The sequence below is a fragment of the Ovis aries genome, chromosome 7 (assembly GCF_016772045.2).
Source record: "Ovis aries strain OAR_USU_Benz2616 breed Rambouillet chromosome 7, ARS-UI_Ramb_v3.0, whole genome shotgun sequence".
In the NCBI taxonomy this organism is placed as follows: Eukaryota; Metazoa; Chordata; class Mammalia; order Artiodactyla; family Bovidae; genus Ovis; species Ovis aries.
The window spans coordinates 23,279,822-23,300,630 of record NC_056060.1 but is presented as its reverse complement, the minus strand read 5'-3'; the positions used below and the strand labels follow the sequence as shown (position 1 = coordinate 23,300,630).

At 42.9% G+C, this 20,809-nt stretch overlaps 1 pseudogene and 2 gene segments (V, D, J or C); all 3 read left to right on the top strand.

Annotated features, from left to right (window-relative positions):
* Positions 1–273: 273 nt before the first annotated feature.
* On the top strand, positions 274–1,135 carry LOC114115890 (T cell receptor alpha variable 18-like; annotated as a pseudogene).
* An 11,522-nt stretch (positions 1,136–12,657) lies between these two features.
* LOC121820052 (T cell receptor alpha variable 18-like) lies at positions 12,658–13,717 on the top strand. The segment is given in 2 exon segments: positions 12,658–12,806; positions 12,932–13,717. Coding segments are annotated over 2 exon segments (429 nt in total).
* A 988-nt stretch (positions 13,718–14,705) lies between these two features.
* LOC114115588 (T cell receptor alpha variable 19-like) lies at positions 14,706–15,727 on the top strand. The segment is given in 2 exon segments: positions 14,706–14,852; positions 15,106–15,727. Coding segments are annotated over 2 exon segments (369 nt in total).
* Positions 15,728–20,809: the final 5,082 nt, after the last annotated feature.

The following is a 20,809-nucleotide window of genomic DNA, read 5'->3' as shown; positions in this document are numbered from 1 at the left end:
ATTGTAACTGGGGTTTCTTGCGAAACTAGAGATACCTGTACCATGCAAAAAATTATGGAAGTAATAATAGAATATTCCCCTAGCACGCTTATATTTAGGACTCTCTTCTTAGGGTCCTGTCCCATTCTCCTGTGTGTAATCCCACAAACTATTATCAGGAGGAATAGGTTAGACAGGACTGTGGTGCAATTTTCACGATCACCACCAGAGGGCGGGCTGCCTTCAGATGCGGTTCCTCACTATATTCAGGAGCTGGTTTCACTTGCCTACTTTGTAGCCACAAGACAGAATATTGCTGCAGTACAGAAAGGGGCTCTCAGTTTCTGAGGGAGGAGTTTCTGTAACATCCAGATGGAGACTAGATTTGTTAGACTGGTGTATTCCAGGGAACAAGGATCGTTTTCTTTTGCGAACATGCATTCTGCCACTCACTCAGTTCTTCTGATCATCTTAGTATTAGGTAAGTAACATTTTATCCTAAATGTTAATGATTTTTCACTTTCTTATAATTATGGGTAAGTTTTATTTTTCTTCTCTGACTGAAAACTCCTCTTCTGTACGTTTCTATGATAATAAAGTGATTTTCTTGTAGGAGGGACCAATGGTGACTCAGTGAGCCAGACAGAAGGCCCAGTGACTGTCTCAGAGGGGGCTCTCATGACCCTGAACTGCACTTACCAGACTGCTGGTCTTACTCCCTATCTTTACTGGTACGTCCAGCATCTCAACAAAGCTCCTCGACTCCTCCTGAAGGGCTTAACAGCAGACAAGAAGGTAGAGCATGAAGGTTTTCAGGCCACTCTTGTTAGGAGTGACAGGTCCTTCCACCTGCAGAAACGGGCAGTGCAAGCATCAGACTCGGCTGTGTACTACTGTGCTCTGAGTGACACAGTGACACAGGGCTGCGGGGGAGCCGAGCACAAACCCAGAGTGCAGATGGGCTCTGGCTGTGGGCAGCCCTGCAAGGGGTGTTGTTTCTCTCTCCAGAGGTACTGTCAAAGCACTTCCAGCTCTGATACTCAGAACCAAGGGCATTGGAATTCTTGGACTGCCCTACAGAGAAATCTGGGGCAGGACAGTGTAAAGAGGAACCTAAGCGCTTTTCTCCCAAAATGCCTGGTTTCAGCCCATTCACATTTCCACAGATGGCATAAATGCCTTAAAATGACATTAACTCTTCAATGACAATTTAGATTATATATGCTGAAATATTTCACAATGTGTTAAGGAAAATTCCAGGGCACATTGTTGATGGATGATTGTGTGACCTGGAGACTAGTCTCTGGGTTTTAAAATTCAGGCCATGATTGTGTATCCTGCTGAGTTTCACCTGCAGACACTCCATCTTCAGGGACTGGAGATTTATTCTCTCTTTCCTTGACTTTTCCATTGCTTCTGGTTGCTCCGGAAATGCTGCTGCCTAAGTAAGTTCCAGGAGGAGAGTTTCTGAGAAGATATTCCTTCTGTAAGGGCCCTGTGGATGAGAGCAACCCCCTCTGTAAATATCGCAGGCATTGTGTGTGTTGTTTGTATTCAAACTAGGTACAGGATAGTCTCTTTCTTAGTAACCTCATCTCATCGACATGAATCCCAAACAATGTTCAAATTACCATACAGTTGCAATCATTTCACATGTTAGCAAGACTATGCTCAAAATCATTCAAGCTAGGCTTCAGCAGTACATGAACCAAGAATTTCTGTTGTAGAAGCTGGGTTTAGAAAAGGCAGAGGAACCAGAGCAGATCCAATTTCTGCTGGATCACAGAAAAAGTAACGGAATTAAAAAAAGTCTACTTCTGCTTCATTGACTACATTAAAGCCTTTGACTGTGTGGATCACAATAAACTGTGGAAAAATTTTTAAAGAGATGGGGATACCCAAGAAACCTGTATGCAGGACAAGAAGCAACAGTTAGTGCTGGACATGGAACAATGGACTGGTTCAAAATTGGGAAAGGAGTACGTCAAGGCTATATATTGTCACCCTGCTTATTTAACTTATATGTGGAGTACATCATGTGAAATGCAGGGCTGGATGACTCATAAGCTGGAATCAAGATTGCCAGGAGAAATATCAACCATCTCAATGGTATGTAGATGATTCCACTCTGATGGCAGAAAGTGAGAAGAACTAAAGAACCTCTTGATGCAGTTGAAAGAGGAGATTGTAAAAGCTGGATTAAAACTCAGCATTAAAAAACTAAGATTACATCATCTGGTCTCCTCACTTTATGGCATATAGATGGAGAAAATGAGGAAATAGTGACAGATTTAATTATCTTTGGCTTCAAAATCACTGCAAATGGTGACTGCAGCCATGAAATTAAGATGCTTGCTCCTCGGAAGAAAAGTTATGACCAAACTAGACAGCATATTAAAAAGCAGAGACATTACTTTACCCACAAAGGTCCATATAGTCAGAGCTATGGTTCCTAGTAATCATGTATGGATGTGAAAGTTGAACCATAAAGAAGCCTGAGTGCCAAAGAATTGATGCTTTCTAGCTGTGATGTTGGAGAAGACTCTTGAGAGTCCCTTGGACTGCAAGGAGATCAAACCAGTCAATCCTAAAGGATATCAACCCTGAATATTCATTGGGAGGACTTATGTTGAAGCTGAAGTTCCAATATTTTGGCCACTTGATGTGAAGAACAGATTCACTGGAGAAGACCCTGATGCTGGGAAAGATTGAGGGCAAGAGGATAAGGAGGTGACAGAGGATAAGATGGTTGGATGGCATCACTGACTCAATGGACATGACTTTAGCAAACTCTGGTTGATAGTAAAGGACAGGGAAGGACACACAACACCTGCAATATTTACAGAGTGAGCTGCTCTGATCCACAGGGCCCTTCAGAAGGACTATCTTGTCAGGAAGGTGTCCTCTTGGAACTGACTTAGGCAGCAGCATTTCTGGAGCAACCAGAAGGGATAGAAAAGTAAGGAAAGAGAGAACAAAGCTCCTGGCATGCTGCAGTTCCTGGGGTAGTAAAGAGTCAGACATGACCTAGGGACTGAACAGCAACAAAAACATGGAAAATCAATTCATCAATCAGTCATATTTCAGACACATGGAAAAAGTGTTTATGTACTCTTACAATCAGTTATCTTGGCAGCAGAGTGAGCTCTTTCACCTGCTCAAGAAACTAGAGAAATTATCACCCCCTCCGGAAGAGGGAGCATCTCCCCACTCCTCTGCTCAGGAGCAGAAATGCAGAGCCGCTTGGGTCACTGCTCTGCGTCTCTGATACAATCGTGCCCAGTGCACAGAGAGTCCCTCTGCATCTCTGCAGGCTGAACTCCTGTCTGCACCTTCCGGGAGCAGCCTTTCTGGAAGGACAGTGGTGGGCGCAGCAGGCGGGAAGGGATGTATATTTTACTGCTGGGCAGTCTGTGAGATGTGGCCAGGATACTAATCATTGTCATTTCATAATTTATAGGTGTGTGTGAGTTGCTAAGTGGTGTCTGACTCTTTGTGACCCCGTGGACTGTAGCCCAACAGACTCCTCTGTCCATGGAATTTTCCAGGCAAGATATTGGAGTGGGTTGCTATTCCCTTCTCCAGGGAATCTTTCTGACCCAGGGACTGAACCCTCGTCTCCTCAATTGGTAGGCAGATTCTTTATCACCACCTGAGAAGCCAAATTTGTTGGCACAACTACTTAAATGCAGAGTTTAATAGTTATAGTAGTTTTATGGTCTTGGCAGATGTACTCACCATCATTACTTAGGGAGAATCTGGACACCCACCTGAAGGTAAGCACTGCCTTCCTCCCTGACATCCTGGAGTCTTGCACACTGGGTGCTGGCCACCTGTGCACTGGGGGTTCACATCTTAATAAACAGACCTAGAAATGGAGAGGGGGATGAAAGAACAAAAATAAATCTTAATGGTGGGAAAATACAAGTATTCTAGAAGGTTTTATTTCCCTAGTGGTAACTCGTCAGTTCTCTGCTTTTGGTCTGATCCCTCATTTCATGTACTGGGGTCCAGGCTAGTGGGAGTATAGACAGGGCATAGGATTTTTTTTTTTTTTTGCTCACCTGCTCCTCAATCAACTGAAAGCAATTTGAGGTAGGAATTGTGTCTGATTTTTGTTTCCACATTGCAGACAACCCTGTAAATTTCCAGAATGAATGCTGAGCCTAAGTATTCCTGAAAATGCACAAGAGTTGAAGAGAATCTAGGTGATCTGCGGAGCCAGAGAGTCCTGCCAGCATGACAACCTCAACTCAAAATTCTAATTTTAAGTGGAGGATTGGTTCAGTGAGTAGGACTCTGCACTCACATTGCAAGAGGCCCAGGTTCGATCCCTGATCAGGGAACTAGATCCCACACGCCTAAAATAAGACCTGGTGCAGACAAAAAACGAACAAAAAGAACAGCTCAGCAAACAGATGTGCATTAAAAATGACCCCAGTTTTGGTAAGAACTAACAAAATTCATTTTACCAGGTGCGAAAATATCTGTAGGTGAAAAAGGCCCACTTGAAGAAGACTGTTCTTGGTTCATCTGACTGAGTCACAGCCATTGTTACTGGATGGACAACGCTGCCCCGAGAGCCCGTGTCAGGCAGACCCCCAGCTGTCTGCAGCCACACGCTCCCAGGTCTTAGAATGGTTTATGTCAGCAAGGAACAATGTTTTGACTTCTTACCATATTATAGTTAGACTTTGCATAAAATAAACCCAATCCTAGAGAAAAGAACAAGCTATGAATGACCCCATTAATTCTTCTGCTGGGTTCACTTCACTAGCACAGATAATTGCACAAGAAACTAGACAAACAGGCTGACAGACACTGAGCAAACAGTTCTTTCCATTGAGATTCCTGAATCCCTAATAAAACAAACAAACAGAAGACAGATAAACCTCACACATGCTTCAGGAATGAAGAGTGCCTGGCTAATATACTAAGCATCTAAACTTGACATTCTAAAAAAATACTTAGTTGAATGAAACAACTATGTGACAAGAGGTAAAAAGATGTTTCAAGAACCAGGTTACCTAAGTAAGGTCACCTGTCCCTCATGAGATTAAAGGGGTAAGGTTGCTGTCCTCCAAGGATGGTCCAACTCCCTCCTTACTCTCCCCCCCGCCCCCTAAGCCCTGCCTTGTGCTTTTCTCTCTCTCTCTCTCTCTCTCTTTTTGTCAAATTTCCTCTTCGCTGGTACAGAGGTCCACAATTTTTAGGTATTTCAGGATCTCCATTCTCCTATTCTGTCTCAGTCCCACAATGAGACAGCTGCAGTATTTTGGTAAATCGCTCGTGCACTGGTGCCTGCAAGCTGCCTCCATGAAGGAAGCTGGGCAATGTTAGTGCTCATCTCGTCTGTTTTCCTTATCTCTGTGCTCCCTGATGTTCAAGGTCCAAAAACAGTTTTCCAGTTGGAAGATCAACTCTACTGTTATCAGTGAAAAAGAAGTCACATATTCTACTTTTATTGTGTTTTACAAATCTGTCATTCCATGATAAATCAGGATAAAACCTTATCATTTAACTTCACATTATTATACATCAATCTTAGATAAACTTTTCTCCACGGCATGTTGACAGAGTCAACATGAATATAACTACTTCAGAGAGATGACTTGGGGAGAGGAGGGAGCACTTTCCATACAGAGGGATCCTTCTCTGTCCCATGGGAATCTTGGAGGCGTATGCAAGGAAGAAACTTCTGACTATTCCATTTAGAAATTGTAATTGGGGTTTCCTGCGAAGCTAGGGATACCTGTACCATGCAAAAAATTATGGAAGTAATAATAAAATATTTCCGTAAGCACGCTTATGCTTAGGACTCTCTCCTTAGGGTCCTGTCCCATTCTCCTGTAAGTAATCCCACAAACTATTAGGAGAAACAGGTCAGACAGGACTGTGGTGCAATTTTCACGATCACCACCAGAGGGCGGGGCTTCATTCAGATGCGGTTCCTCATTGTATTCAGGAGCTGGTTTCACTTGCCTGCTTTGTAGCCACAAGACACAATATTGCTGCAGTATAGAAAGGGGCTCTCAGTTTCTGAGCGAGGAGCTTCTGTAACATCCAGATGGAGACTAGATTTGTTAGACTGGTGTATTCCAGGGAACAAGGATCGTTTTCTTTTGCAAACATGCATCCTGTCACTCACTCAGTTCTTCTAATCATCTTAGTATTAGGTAAGTAACATTTTATTCTAAATGTTAATGATTTTTCACTTTCTTATAACTATAGGTAAGTTGTATTTTTCTTCTCTAACTGAAAACTCTCCTCCTGTATTTTCTACGATAACAAAGTGATTCTATTCCAGGAGGGACCAATAGTGACTCAGTGAACCAGACAGAAGGCCCAGTGACTGTCTCAGAGCGGGCTCTCATGACCCTGAGCTGCACTTACCAGACCACATATTTGAATCCCTATCTTTACTGGTACGTCCAGCATCTCAACAAAGCTCCTCAACTCCTCCTGAAGGGCTTAACAGCAGACAAGAAGGTAGAGCATGAAGGTTTTCAGGCCACTCTTGTTAAGAGTGACAGGTCCTTCCACCTGCAGAAACGGGCAGTGCAAGCATCAGACTCAGCTGTGTACTACTGTGCTCTGAGTGACACAGTGACACAGGGCTGCAGGGGGAGCTGAGTACAAACCCAGAGTGCAGATGGGGCTCTGGCTGTGGGCAGCCCTGTGAGGGGTGTTGTTTCTCTCTCCAGTGAGCTCTCCTAGAGAAACTGTCAAAGCTCTTCCAGGTCTGCTCCTCAGAGCCAAGGACCTATGAATTCTTGGGTTGCCCTACAGAGAGGAATCTGGAGTGGGACAGTGCAGAAAGGAACCTAAGCACTTTTCTCCAGAAATGCCTGTTTTCAGCCCATCGACATCCCTCCAGATAGAATCCATTAAAGCGACATTAACTCTTCAGTGACAATTCAGATTATATATGCTGAAATATTTCACAATGTGTTAAGGAAAATTCTGGGGCACATTGTTGATGGATGATTGTGTGACCTGGAAGCTAGTCTCTGGTTTTTAAAATTCAGGCCAAGATTGTGTATCCTGCTGAGTTTCACCTGCAGACACTCCATCTTCAGGGACTGGAGCTTTATTCTCTCTTTGCTTGACTTTTCCATCCCTTCTGGTTGCTCCAGAAATGCTGCTGCCTAAGTAAGTTCCAGGAGGAGAGTTTCTGAGAAGATACTCCTTCTGTCAAGGGCCCTGCGGATGAGAGCAGCCCACTCTGTAAACATCGCAGGCGCTGTGTGCATTGTCTGTGTACAGTGGGTACAGGAAAGTCTCTTTGCTAATAACCTCATCTCAGGGAAATGGATGCCAAAAAATGTTCAAATTACCATACAATTGCACTCATTTCACATGCTAGCAAGATTATGCTCAAAATCCTTCAAGCTAGGCTTCAGCAGTCCGTGAACCAAGAACTTCAGACATACAAGCTGAGCTTAGAAAAGGCAGAGGAACCAGAGACGAAATTGCCAACACTGGCTGGATCACAGAAAAAAGCAAGGGAATTTAAAAAAGTCTTCTTCTGTTTCATTGACTATTCTAAAGCCTTTGACTGTGTGGATCACAACAAACTGTGGAAAATTCTTAAAGAGATGGGAATACCCAAGAAACCTGTATGCAGGACAAGAAGCAACAGTTAGTACTGCACATGGAACAATGGACTGGTTCAAATTTGGAAAAAGAGTACTCCAAGGCTAGATATTGTCACCCTGCTTATTTAACTCACATGCAGAGTCTACCATGCGAAATGCTGGGCTGGGTGATTCACAAGCTGGAGTCAAGTTTGCCAGGAGAAATAGTAACAGTCTCAGATATGCAGATGGTACCACTCGAATGGCAGAAAGCAAAGAGAAAGTAAACAGCCTCTTGACGAGGGTGAAAGAGGAGAATGCAAAAGCTGGATTAAAACTCAACATTCAAAAAACTGAGATTATGGCATCTGGTCCCATCACTTTATGGCAAACAGATGGGGAAAAAGTGGAAACAATGACAGATTTTATTTTCTTGGGTTCCAAAGTCACTGCAGATGGTGACTGCAGCCATGAAATTAAAAGACGCTTGATCCTTGGAAGAAAAGACGTGACAAACCTAAACAGTGTATTAAAAAGCAGAGACATTACTTTACTGACAAAGGTCCCTGTAGTCAGAGCTCTGGTTTACCCATAATCATGTGTGGATGTGAAAGTTGGACCATAAAGAAGGCTAAGCGGCAACCTTGAATCTGGAATTCTGATGCAGTCACCACCAGCGGATTAAACCTGCTGGAATACGGAAACTGAAGCTCCAATTCTTTGGCCACATGATTGTGAAGAACCAATTCACTGGAGAAGACACTGGTGATGGGAAAGACTGAGGGCAAGAGGATCAGAAGGTGACAGAGGGTAAGAAGGTTGGATGGCATCACTGACTCAATGGACATGAGTTTGAGCAAATGCTGGGAGATAGTGAGAACAGGGAAGCCTGATGTGCTGCGGTTCCTGGGGTCGTAAAGAGTCAGACATGACCTATTTAACAGCAGCAAAAGCAGGGGAAATTAATTCACCAGTCAGCCGTATTTCAGACACGTGGGAGAAGTGTTCATGTGCTCTCACAATAAGCTGTCTTGGCAGTGGAGTGGGCTTTTCGCCTACTCCGGAGACTAGAAGAGGTTACCACCCACTCGCCAAGCAGGAGCGTCTCCACATTCCTCTAATCATGAGCAGGAATGAGGAGCCTCTTGGGTCACTCTCTGTGTCTCTGATACACTCGTGCCGGTTGCACAGAGCGTCCCCTCATCTTTTCAGGCTGAGCTCCTGTCTCAACTTCCAGGAGCAGACTTTCTGGAAGGACAGTGGTGGGCCCAATAGGTGGGAAGATATGCATGTTGACTGCGGGGCAGGCTGTGAGATGTGGCCAGGACACTAATCACTGTCATTTCATAATTCATATGTGTGCATTGTGTCTGGTGCTCAGTTGCTAAGTGGCGTCCGACTCTTTGCAATCCTGTGGACTGTAGCCTGCCAGGCTCCTCTGTCCATGGAGTTTTCCAGCAGAATACGGGAGCGGGTTGCTATTTTCTCCTCCAGGGGATCTTCCTGACCCAGGGATTGAACCCTCATCTCCTCAATTGGCAGGGAGATTCTTTACTGCTGAGCCATTGGGGAAACCCAATTTATGGACACAACTACTTAAATGCAGAGTTTAGTAGTTACAGTAGTTTTATGGTCTTGGCAGATGTACTCACCATCTTCACTTAGGGTGAATCCACACCCACCTGAAGGTAAGCACTGCCTTCCTCCCTGACATCCTAGAGTCCTGCACACTGGGTACTGGCCACCTGAGCACTGGGGGTTCAACAGCTTAATCAAGAGGCCTAGAAATGGAGAGGGAGATGAAAGAACAGAAATAAATCTTAATGGTGGGGAAATACAAGTATTCTAGCAGGTTTTATTTCCCTGGTGGTAATTACATCAGTTCTCTGCTTTCAGTCTGATCCCTCATTTCACGTATTGGGGTCCAGGCTAGTGGGAGTACAGAGAAGCATAGTACGTATATATATATATATATATATATATATATATATATATATGTACATATACATATATATATATATATAATATGTTTGCTCACCTGCTCCTCAATTAACTGAAAGCAATTTGTGATAGGAATTGTGTCTGATTTTTGTTTCCACATTGCAGACAACCCTGTAAATTTCCAGAATGAATGCTGGAAGCTAGAGATTCCTGAAAATGCACAAGAGTTTAAGAGAATCTAGGTGATCTGTGGAACCAGAGAGTCCTGCCAGCATGATAACTTCAACTCAAGATGCTAATTTTAGGTGGAGGGTTGGTTCAGTGAGCAGGACTCTGCACTCACATTGCAGGAGGCCCAGGTTCGATCCCTGGTCAGGGAACTAGATACCACATGCCTAACCTAAGACCTGGCACAGACAAAAAACGAACAAAAAGAACAGCTCAGCAAACAGATGCACATTAAAATTGACCCCAGTTTTGGTAAGAACTAACAAAATTCATTTTACCAGGTGAGAAAATCTCTGTAGGTGAAAAAGGCACATTTGACTGTTCTTGGTTCATCTGACTGAGTCACAGCCACTGTTCCTGGATGGACAGCGCGGTCCTGAGAGCCCGTGTCAGGCAGCCTCCCAGCTGTCTGCAGCCACACATCCCCAGGCCTTAGAATGGTGTATGCCAGCAAAGAACAATGGCAACAATTCTTACCATAATACAGTCAGACTCTGGATAAAATAAACCCAATCCTAGAGAAAAGAACAAGCTATGAAATGACCCTATTAAATCTTCTGCTGGGTTCACTTCACTAGCACAAATAATTGCACAAGAAACTAGACAAAGAGGCTGCCAGACACTGAGCAAACAGTTCTTTCCAGTGAGATTCCTGAATCCCTAAAAAACTAACCAAACAAACAGGAGACAGATAAATACCACACACAGGCCTCAGGAATGAAGAGTGCCTGGCTAATATATTAAGCATCTAAACTTGACATTCTAAAAAAAATGCTTAGTTGAATTAAAGCAAGAATGTGACAAGAGGTAAAAAGATGCTTCAAGAACCAGGTTACCTAAGTAAGGTCACCTGTCTCTCATGAGGCTAAAGGTGTAAGGTGGCTTGTCATCCAAGTAGGGTCCAGGGCCCCAAAGGAGGCCCCTTCAGGGAGGTTTACCAAACTCATTGAGTCTTCTCTCATTACTTACAGATCAGTACTCAGTCCAAGATTCACAGTGACGCCTCCCCCCACCTCTTTGCCCTCATCTCTCTCCCTCTCTCTCTTTCACCCACTTCCCTCCTCTCTGGTACACTGGTTCACAAATTTCTAGGTTCCTCAGGATCCCCAAAATATTATTCCATCTCACAGTGAGACAGTTGGGCCATTTTTGTTAAATGCCTCACGCACTGGTGCCTAGAAGCTGCCTCGGTGAAGAAGGCTGGGCGATGTCCTGGCTCATCTCACCTGTTTTCCTCATCTCTGTGCCACCTGATGTCCAGGATCCACAACTTGTTTCACATATTTTGTCCAGTTTTCTAGTTGGAAGGTCACCTCTACCTTTATCAGTAAAAAGAAGTAACAGCAATTTATTTTTTAATTTTACAAATATGACATTTTATGGTGGATAGGGGTAATACCCTGCTCATTCAACCACACATTAGATGAGATCTGCCTTAAGGGATCTGGTGGCTCAGATGTGCAAAGAGTCCACCTGCAATGCAGGAGATGCAGGAGACTCTGGCTCAGTCCCCGTGTTGGGAAGATCCCCTGGAGGAGGGTATGGCAAGTCACTTTAGTATTCTTGCCTGGAAATCCCGTGGACAGAGGGGCCTAGCAGGCTATGGTCTCTAGGGCCACAGCGTCAGACACAACTGAGCAGCTGAGCAGAGCACAGGACACAGGGGCAGTTACTGGTCACTCAGCCGCACGTTATTTGAGACCTGTCTGAGATAATGATTCCAACATTATGCAGCATTCCAGCAGCAAGTGAGCTGTGTCTAGGGGATGAATAGAGCTAATCAGGTGAAGGTCTTGGGGACAGGAGGGAGCACTTTCCATGCAGAGTGGTCCTTCCCTGACCCATGAGAATCATGGACACATTTGTAAGGAAGAAACCCTCTGACCATTCCTCCTACAAATTGTTAACTGGCATTATTTGCAAAGCTAGAGATACCATACCACACAGAAAATCATGGATGTAACAATGGAACGTTTCCCAAAGCATATCTGTGTTTAGGGCTCTCCTCTTAGAGTCCTGTCCCATTCTCCTGTGTGCACCCCACAACTATCATCAGGAGGACTAGGCCAGGAGTAGGTCAGGATGAGGACAGTGAAAAAGCTGGCTTTAAACTAAGCATTCAAAAACTAAGATCATGGCATCCAGTCCCATCACCCCATGGCATATAGATGGGGAAACAATGGCAACAGTAACAGACTTTATTTTCTAGGGCTCAAAATCACTGCGAATGGTGACTGCAGACATGAAATTAACTCCTTGGAAGAAAAGCTATGACCAAATTAGACAGCATATTAAAAAGCAGAGACATTACTTTGCTGACAAGGTCCATATAGTCAAACCTATGGTTTTTCCTGTAGTCATGTATGGATGTGAGACTTGGACCAAAAAGAAAGCTGAGCGCTGAAGAATTGATGCTTTTGAATTGTGGTGTTCAAAAGAGAGCCCCTTAGCTCTTGAGAGCCCCTTGGAATGCAAGGAGATCAAATCAGTCAGTCCTAAAAGAAATCAGTTCTGAATATTCACTGGAAGGACTGATGCTGAAGTTGAAGCTCCAATACTTTGGACCCCTGATGCGAAGAGCCGACTCATTGGAAAAGACTCCGATGCTGGGAAAGATTGAAGGCAGGAGGAGAAGGGGATGACATAGGATGAGATGGTTGGATGGCATCACCGACTCAATGGATATGGCTTTGAGCAAGCTCCGGGAGCTGGTGTTGGACAAGGAAGCCTGGCCTGCTGCTCTCCATGGGGTCGCAAAGAGTTGGACACGACTGAGTGACTGAACTGAACTGAGGTCAGGTATGACTGTGGTGTAATGTTTAAGATCACCACCAGAGGGCGGGGCTTCCTTCAGATGCGATTCCTTTTTGTATTCAGGAGCTGATTTGACTTGCCTACTCTGTACCCACAAGACCGATGACTGCTGCTGTGCAGAAAGGGGTTCCCAGTTTCTGAGTGAGGAGCTTCTGTAACATCCAGCCAGAGACTAACTTTGTTAGATTTGATGTTTCCAGGGAACGAGGACTGTTACCAGAATGTTTTCTGCCACTGACTCAGTTCTTTTCATCTTCTTAATACTTGGTAAGCAGCATTTTATCCTAAAATGGTTTTTCACTTTCCTGTGATAACAGGTAAGTTGTATTTTTCTTCTCTGGCTGAAAACTCCTCCTGTACATTTCTACTATAACAAAGTGATTCTCTTGTAGGAGGGACCAATGGTGACTCCGTGAACCAGACAGAAGGCCCAGTGACTGTCTCAGAGGGGGCTCTCATGACCCTGAACTGCACTTACCAGACCACATATTCAGATTTTTATCTTTTTTGGTATGTCCAGCATCTCAACAAAGCTCCTCAATTCCTCCTGAAGGGCTCAATGACAAACCGGAGGCCAGAGCATGAAGGTTTTCAGGCCACTCTTGTTCAGAGTGACAGGTCCTTCCACCTGCAGAAACGGGCAGTGCAAGCATCAGACTCGGCTGTGTACTACTGTGCTCTGAGTGACACAGTGACACAGGGCTGCGGGGGAGCTGAGCACAAACCCCAGGGGAGCAGGAGGCTGAAGTCAGGAAGAGGTATATTCTCTCCTTGATCAGAATTTAGTTTACATTTAGAGTTTTTCAGGAAAACCAATCAAGCTCAGTCTAATCCTAGAAACTCAGTAGGTTGGAAATTGCTCTACAGGGATAAAAGGGTGGATGTCAGTCTTAGAGAAGACCCAAGCTCCAATCCCCAGAAGCACCCCTGTTCGGCCGGAAAGATTCCTCTCTTCTCTAGACTGACTTTTTTTAAAAAATCTATTTTTCTCATAAAGTAAGATGGATATTAGATGCCACAGAATTAATAATTCATTTAGAGAAAAGAAATAGATGATTAAAAGCTGCATCAGCTGAATCATAATCATAAACCAACACAGAGGTACCAAGCAAATCACACACCAGTCTGCATGTGGCTGAGACGTAACACTGTTGAGGCGCTGTTTCCAGTGGAAGCCTTTGAACTGGAGCTGCTGCAGCCGTGGGATGAAAAAGCGTTTGTGACTTTTGAGTGGCTGTGTTTCTTGTATTATTCATCTGTTTACTTAGTTTTGGTTCATCTGGGTCTTTGTTGCTGAACTCGGGCTCCTCCAGCTGCAGTGAGTGGAGGTCACTCCTCACTGCAGCGCGGGGGTGTCTCAGCATCGTGGCTTCTCGCTGCAGAGCACAGGCTCCAGGGGCGCGGGCTCCAGCAGAGGCGGCGCGCGGGCTCAGTAGGTGCGGCACGCAGCCTCTAGGGCTACATTTCTGATAGGAGGAAATAACACATGGTCTGGTGAGCTCGTACTCATTTTGACTACAGGGTGGATATTTAAAAGCAAGATTATCTTAGCACGCATTATTGATGACTGTTCGACACAAACAGCTGGACAAATGTTGTCCACCAGGAAACTTGCTACGATTGTGTTAAACAGACAAGGAACTTTATCCAGCTCAAATTTCCCCAGAAACCCATGCCTTGGAGGGTAGGAAGAAAAGTTATGATGATTGAGAGTAAACAGTTTTATTTTCCTGTATGAAAGAAAAACTTGAGAGCTTATTTCACAGTAGATTTGGGCTGCAGATCCCTCCCCCCAAAAATTGCTATACAAAAATGGATGACTATTTGTTCTCAGAGGTCACTATAATCATAATAAATTGTTTTTGTCACAAAACGTATGTCTATCCTAGATGCATGAATATGCCTGCAGCCCTGATGTAATTGTTGTTAATTTAATTACAGCATGGCAACCCACTCCAATATTCTTGCCTGGAGAATCCCATGGACAGAGGAGCCTGGTGGGCTACAGTCCATGGAGTCACAAAGAGTCAGATATGACCGAGTGACTTTCAAGTCTAAATGGGCAGGTTACAGTCACCAAGCACATCAACGAGCCACGGCATGACACAGGCAAGCTGACGTCAGCCAGTCACGCTTCCTGCTCTGGTGCAGAAGCACCTCACAGCTGAGTTTCTGTGCATGTGCCCGGCAGGCACAGGTCAGGCACCGCCACCCGGATTTGAGAGGGAACACAGAGCATCTCACTCAGAGGAAGAGCGTCCAGCATGGGGCTCCCTGGCCTGCTCAGAGCTGTCATAGCCTCTGTCTGCCTTGGTAAGGCTGGTAAGGATGACCGCAAACACTCAGCTCTGCTCAGCTCCCATGTGTAGAGGTAGGGATGGTTATTATTGTCTGTTGGGGTTTAGGAGAGTTGCTTAACTGGCAGAGGAATGAGAACTCTTAATCCTCTGTTCCTTGAAGCCCTCTGAGTTCCCCCAGGAAAATCAGCCTCTTCCTTTCTGCCTCTCGTTCTCTCTCATATATTTATACATACATATATATATGTATTTTTTTTTCTTCTCTCTAGGATCCATCATGGCCCAGAAAGTAACTCAGAATCGGTCAGAAATTTCTGTGCTGGAGAAGGAGGATGTAACCTTGAACTGTGCATATGAAGCTAATAGCTATACTTATTATTTATTCTGGTACAAGCAACCACCAAGTGGGGAAATGATTTTCCTTATTCATCAGGAGTCTCACAATGAGCTGAATACAACAAAAGGTCAGTATTTTTTGAACTTCCAGAAAGCAACGAGTTCCATCAGCCTCACCATCTCAGACTTACAGCTCGAGGACTCAGCGGTATATTTCTGTGCTCTGAGAGACCACAGTGATGCCGCTGCCTGAGGGAGCCCCACAGAAACCTCAGCTGTTAACATGTGGAGTCCCCCAGCTATGAACAGCTTAGTGAGATTCTCGGTAAGGACAGGAGAAGGTAGAGGGGTTAGAAGTGAAAACCTCACTGTAAGGAAAATGCTATCTTTGGCTCAGAGAGCATATCTTAAAGTGTCATTCATCAAAAATACCTTTATCTTCAATTCTTTATCTTGCAGAAGATTGTTTGCCAATTTTTTTAAATTTTAAAATAGTGACTTTATTAAAGTATGAAATTTGACTTTAAAAAATTCAATAGAATTTGACAAAATCTGCACCTGAGTTGTCAGAGTTTTAGGTTCACTGCACAAATATTTATGCATTGCTAAGTCTGGCCATCATTGTGGATCTGAAATATCTCTGAAAGGACACTTCTTGGACCCTCCCTGTGCCCTGCCTCACCTGTGCCGTGAATGACTTGGAATGATGTGCGCAGAGTAACTGTTACCACAAATCTTCACCCGAAAGAGAAATGAAACCCTACAGTTTGCTCAGAACTAACCTCATCTCCTGGTCACATTCCCTATGTGTGATTACAAAGTTATGTATGTGTAAGGCAGAAAAAAGAATATGCAAAGAAGGAATACTAAAAACAAAATAACTCACCAATTTTACTAGTCAAAAAAAACCTCTATTAGAGATTCATACCTCATAGGATATTTCTAGTCTGAATTTTTACCTGACAGTATATTGTGAAATAATTATTTCACAACATATTTACAGGTCAACATCACACATTCTAATGGCAATATTCCAATGTGTGATTTTATCATACTTTTGTGCTAATTCATTTTACTAGCTTTTTAGATTGTTTTACTCACTGTAGTAAACAATACTGGAATAAACACAAAGGTATTTGGTGGTTTTCTTGACGACTCCTAAGAGTTTAATAGGAGTTTACCATTAAATCTTTCTGATGTGGCTCCCTGCTCATTTCTGTGACCCTGGAGAACAGAGCATTTTCACTCTGCAATTACTAAACAGTCATATTTTCCTTGTTTCACAAAATTCTTTTATACGAAGGCTTTGCTTCATACTTTAGTCCCAGTTAACTCCAGGTGGCTTCAATTTTGGATGATTCTGCACCGCGTATGTGCAGAGTAGCTGGCATGTAACACCTAAAAGAGTTGAGTCTCTGCACTGTTGCTTGGTGATACTGGTGGGAATTAACCTAGTGGATTTGCTTTCATCTGGAATTCCAAAAAGGAAGATACTCTTCCTTGTGTAAGGATTTTCTATCCCTATTGTACAAATAACAATAATCTCAATAAAGAGCAACTTTCCAGAAAAGAAAGTGTGTGTGTGTGTGTGTGTGTGTGTGCAACGCACATGTGTGTGAAGGAGAGAGAGAGATGAGAGAGAGACAATAGACTTAATAGCCAAGTCATCAAGCAATTAACAGTTAGAAGAGTTGAATTTTGTAAAACATATTGGAAAGAAGAAAGTAAAGTCATCTAGAGACCAACTTTAAATGAAGAAAATAGATGTAAGCAGTTTCAAGGAATAAATCAAACACGTGAAAGAAAAAAATGTATCTTAGAATTGACTCTTTGCAATCCCATGGACCGTAGCCCGCCAGGCTCCTCTGTCCATGGGATTTCCCAGGCAAGAATACTGGAGTGGGTTGCCATTTCTTTCTCCAGGCAATCTTCCCGACCCAGGGATTGAACTCGCATCTCCTGCATTGGCAGTCAGATTCTTTACCACAGTAAAGTGGGAGAAGTGTCATTGCAACCTAACGTGAGCTTCAAAGTCCTCCAGATTCCAGGGGAATATGTCAAACTCTCTGAGACAATCCTTTGAATCTCCTCTAACTTGAGGAAGATTCTTAGCCACTGTACCACCTGTGGCTAAATAGTCCCTATTTATTCTAACTGTTTAGTGGATTATCAGTTTTCTCATGTATCATTATCGTGCAGAATAGGCTAAGGAAAGTTAGAGTGGGCTTATATATGTTTTGCAAGTATCTTCAAGCTTGTATTGAGGTCTCTCTCCATGTATTCTCATGTACTACAGGCTGTCTTCAAAGCCCAAGACAAAAAGGATGTTGCAATTAATATGCTTTTGTGTATCTACATCTATATCTATAATTATGTATTGTATTTTTCAGTTGCTCAGTCATGTCCGACTCTTTGTGATCCAATAGACTGCAGAACACCAGGCTTCCCTGTCCTTCACTATCTCCCAGAGCTTGCTCAGACTCATGTCCATTGAGTCAGTGATGCCATCCAACCATCATCCTCTGTCATCCCCTTCTCCTTCAATCTTTCCCAGCATCAGGGTCTTTCCAATGAGTCGGTTCTTCGCATCAGGTGACCAAAGTATTGGAGCTTCAGCTTCAGCATCAATCCTTCCAATGAATATTCAGGACTGATTTCCTTCAGGATTGACTGGTTTGATCTCTTCGCAGTCCAAGGGACTCTCAAGAGTCTTCTCCAACACCACACTTTAAAAGCATCAATCCTTTGGCACTCAGCCTTCTTTATGGTCCAACTCTCACATCCATACATGACTACTGGAAAAATCATAGTTGTGGCTATATGGACCTTTGTTGGCAAAGTAATGTCTCTGTTGTGACTATAACTGTGAGCTCCATAGGGTCAGGAAACCTGAATGCATTGTACATTACACAGTACATAGCGCAGAGTGGTTACAGGTTAAATATTGGTTGACTGAAGAAGAAGAATTAATTCATAAAATCAACAGATATAGAGCTTCTCACTTTTGGATGCTGTTAGGTAACTGTGGATCTATTATTTCTTGCAGTTCATTTCTCATCAGCATAAGAATACTTCTGTTTATATGTGTCATAAGTTCCCTTTCTGTTTGAACAGATTTTCTTCATATGGTACTATTTTCAGGCTTGCAATTAAATTAAATGGTCTCCCTCCTGTTGGCATAGACCTGAGTGAGTCTATAGTAAGGTATATAGACTTGTTCTCTTGTAAACTTGGAAGTCCCTCTTATCAGTGATTCTTCTAGGTTTCAGCCAATGTTAATGTACCCCTGTATTATCTCTTTCTGCTTTCATCTCTAGACTTTTTAATCTTCGAATTTTAGCCTCAAATATTTACTTGCTGTGGCTAAAGATATGAATCCTATTAAGCTAAGGATGGTAGTGGGCAAGGAGGGAACAGTGGTCCAGAATGAAAGGAAGTCATAGTTACCCTAGTTCTCTTTGAGTCCCAGTACTTTCCCTTTCCATCGTAATTTCCACGGTTCAAAGGAAATGACTTTGTGTAACAGGTATTCTCCATACACTAGATACTGCCCATGAGTACGACTGGATGGTGTCACACTATCCGTCTCTATTTACCTTTACCGTTGCCAGGACTTGTGCTGCTTCTTTGCATATTTTCTCTTTCAAATCTAAATACCTAGTTTAGGGATAAACACTCCTACCACTGGGAGTCCTAGCCTAAGACAGGAAAAATGCCTTGTCTCTTTTTCTAGTATCTGTTTTCAAGGCCTGACTTATTTTGATCAAGAACAACTTTAAGCTCCTGGATTTACAACCCTCAAGAAAATTTTTATAAAGTGTTATCCTCAATTGTAATATTTGTATTTAAAAAATCGATATTTAAAAGACTCTGCCCCTGGGGCAGTAGAAAGAAGAATCCCTACATCCTTGGAGAAATGAGCTGTTTGACCTTGGAATGCTGTCTGTGAAAACAAGGTCCATGGAAGCCTGTAATTTTCTCAAAAAGTAATAACAGAAAGAGGGAATTTTCATTCTTGGGAAAATTTGTGAAGAATATTCTCTTCAAGAAACTCATGCTCAATTATAGGAAAGAAGTTATAGACAAGAAAGGAGATTCTGACTTTTAGCTCAGTTTGATGACTTAAAGATTGACAGGCATTTTAACTTTAAAGTTAAAGAAATGTGAATGTTGGAAGAGATTACAGTTATCTTCAATCATAAGACAAATGTAACCATTATCTGAATCTATACTAGAAAGCATTGCCCTATAATACACGATAGAGGATTTCAGAGGCGATGAATTGAGAAGGGCTTGGCTTTTCACTACAATTTTAACTTTACTCTTAAGGTAGAGAAATCACAGTAAGTATAAAAAGGAAAAGTCACAGGTTCAAAGAACAAATTTTTTCTCACTCCCCTATGAGAAGTCTTCAATCCACATTTTGGTTATGTTGCTTTGAACTAGTTACTTGATAACAGCAAATAGGTAAAGGCTGGAACAAAGATGATGACACAGCCCCTTTAAAAATTATTTAAAAATATATATATTATAAAGGTTAACTCAAAATGGATCATGGACTTAAATGTAAAATATAAAACTATGGAACTCTAAAAAAAAACATAAGAGAAAAACTTCAGGCTTGCAGCTCAGTAAATCTTAGATCTGACACTGAAAGCATGATACACTCACACACACATGCACACACCAAACTGAATCAACATTAAAAACCTTTCCTCTGTAAAAGACCCTGTTAAAATATGAAAAGATAAGTTACAGAGCTGGGGGTGAAAGTGAAAGTTGCTCAATCCAACTCTTTGCGACCCCTTGGACTCTATAGTCCATGGAATTCTCCAGGCCAGAATACTGGAGTGGGTAGTCTTTCCCTTCTCCAGTGGATCTTCCCAACCCAGGGATCGAACCTAGGTCTCCCGCATTGCAGGTGGATTGTTTACCAACTGAGCTATGAGGGAAGATAGCGAGCCTTGGATTCGAACAGGTATTTCACCAAAGAGGGGATATACAGACTGCAAATCAGCACCTGAAAAGATGTTCAACAATATTAACTATCAGAGAAATGCAAATTGAAGCCACAATGAAATATCACTACACAAATCTCAGTGGGGCTAAAATAAAAAATGGTGATAACACAAAATTCTGGCAAACGTGGGAAAAACTCAATCACTCACAAATTGCTGATGAAGATATAAAATGATACGGCATTCTGGAAAATAGCTTGTCAGTTTCTCATAAAGCTAAACATGGAATCACACATTTGGATACTTATTCTAAATAAATAAAATATTTTATTCACATAAAAACTTGTACCTGAATATTCATAACAGCTTTATTCACAGCAGTCGAAATGTGGAAACAACCCAGTGTCCCTCAGGGGTTACTGGCTAAGCAAACTGTGGTGCATCTATGCCATGGAATGCTATTCAGAAATAGAAAGAGCAACACGCGGGACACATACAGTGGCTTGGATAGATCTCATGATTTTACTACTTATGCTAAGTGAAAAAAATCTCGTTGGTTACTTCTAAATAATTCCATTTCTAGGGCATTGTTGTTGTTTAGTGGATAAGTCATGCCTGACTTTTTGCAACCCCATGGACTCCCGCCAGGCTCCTCTCTCCAAGAGATTTCCCAGGCAAG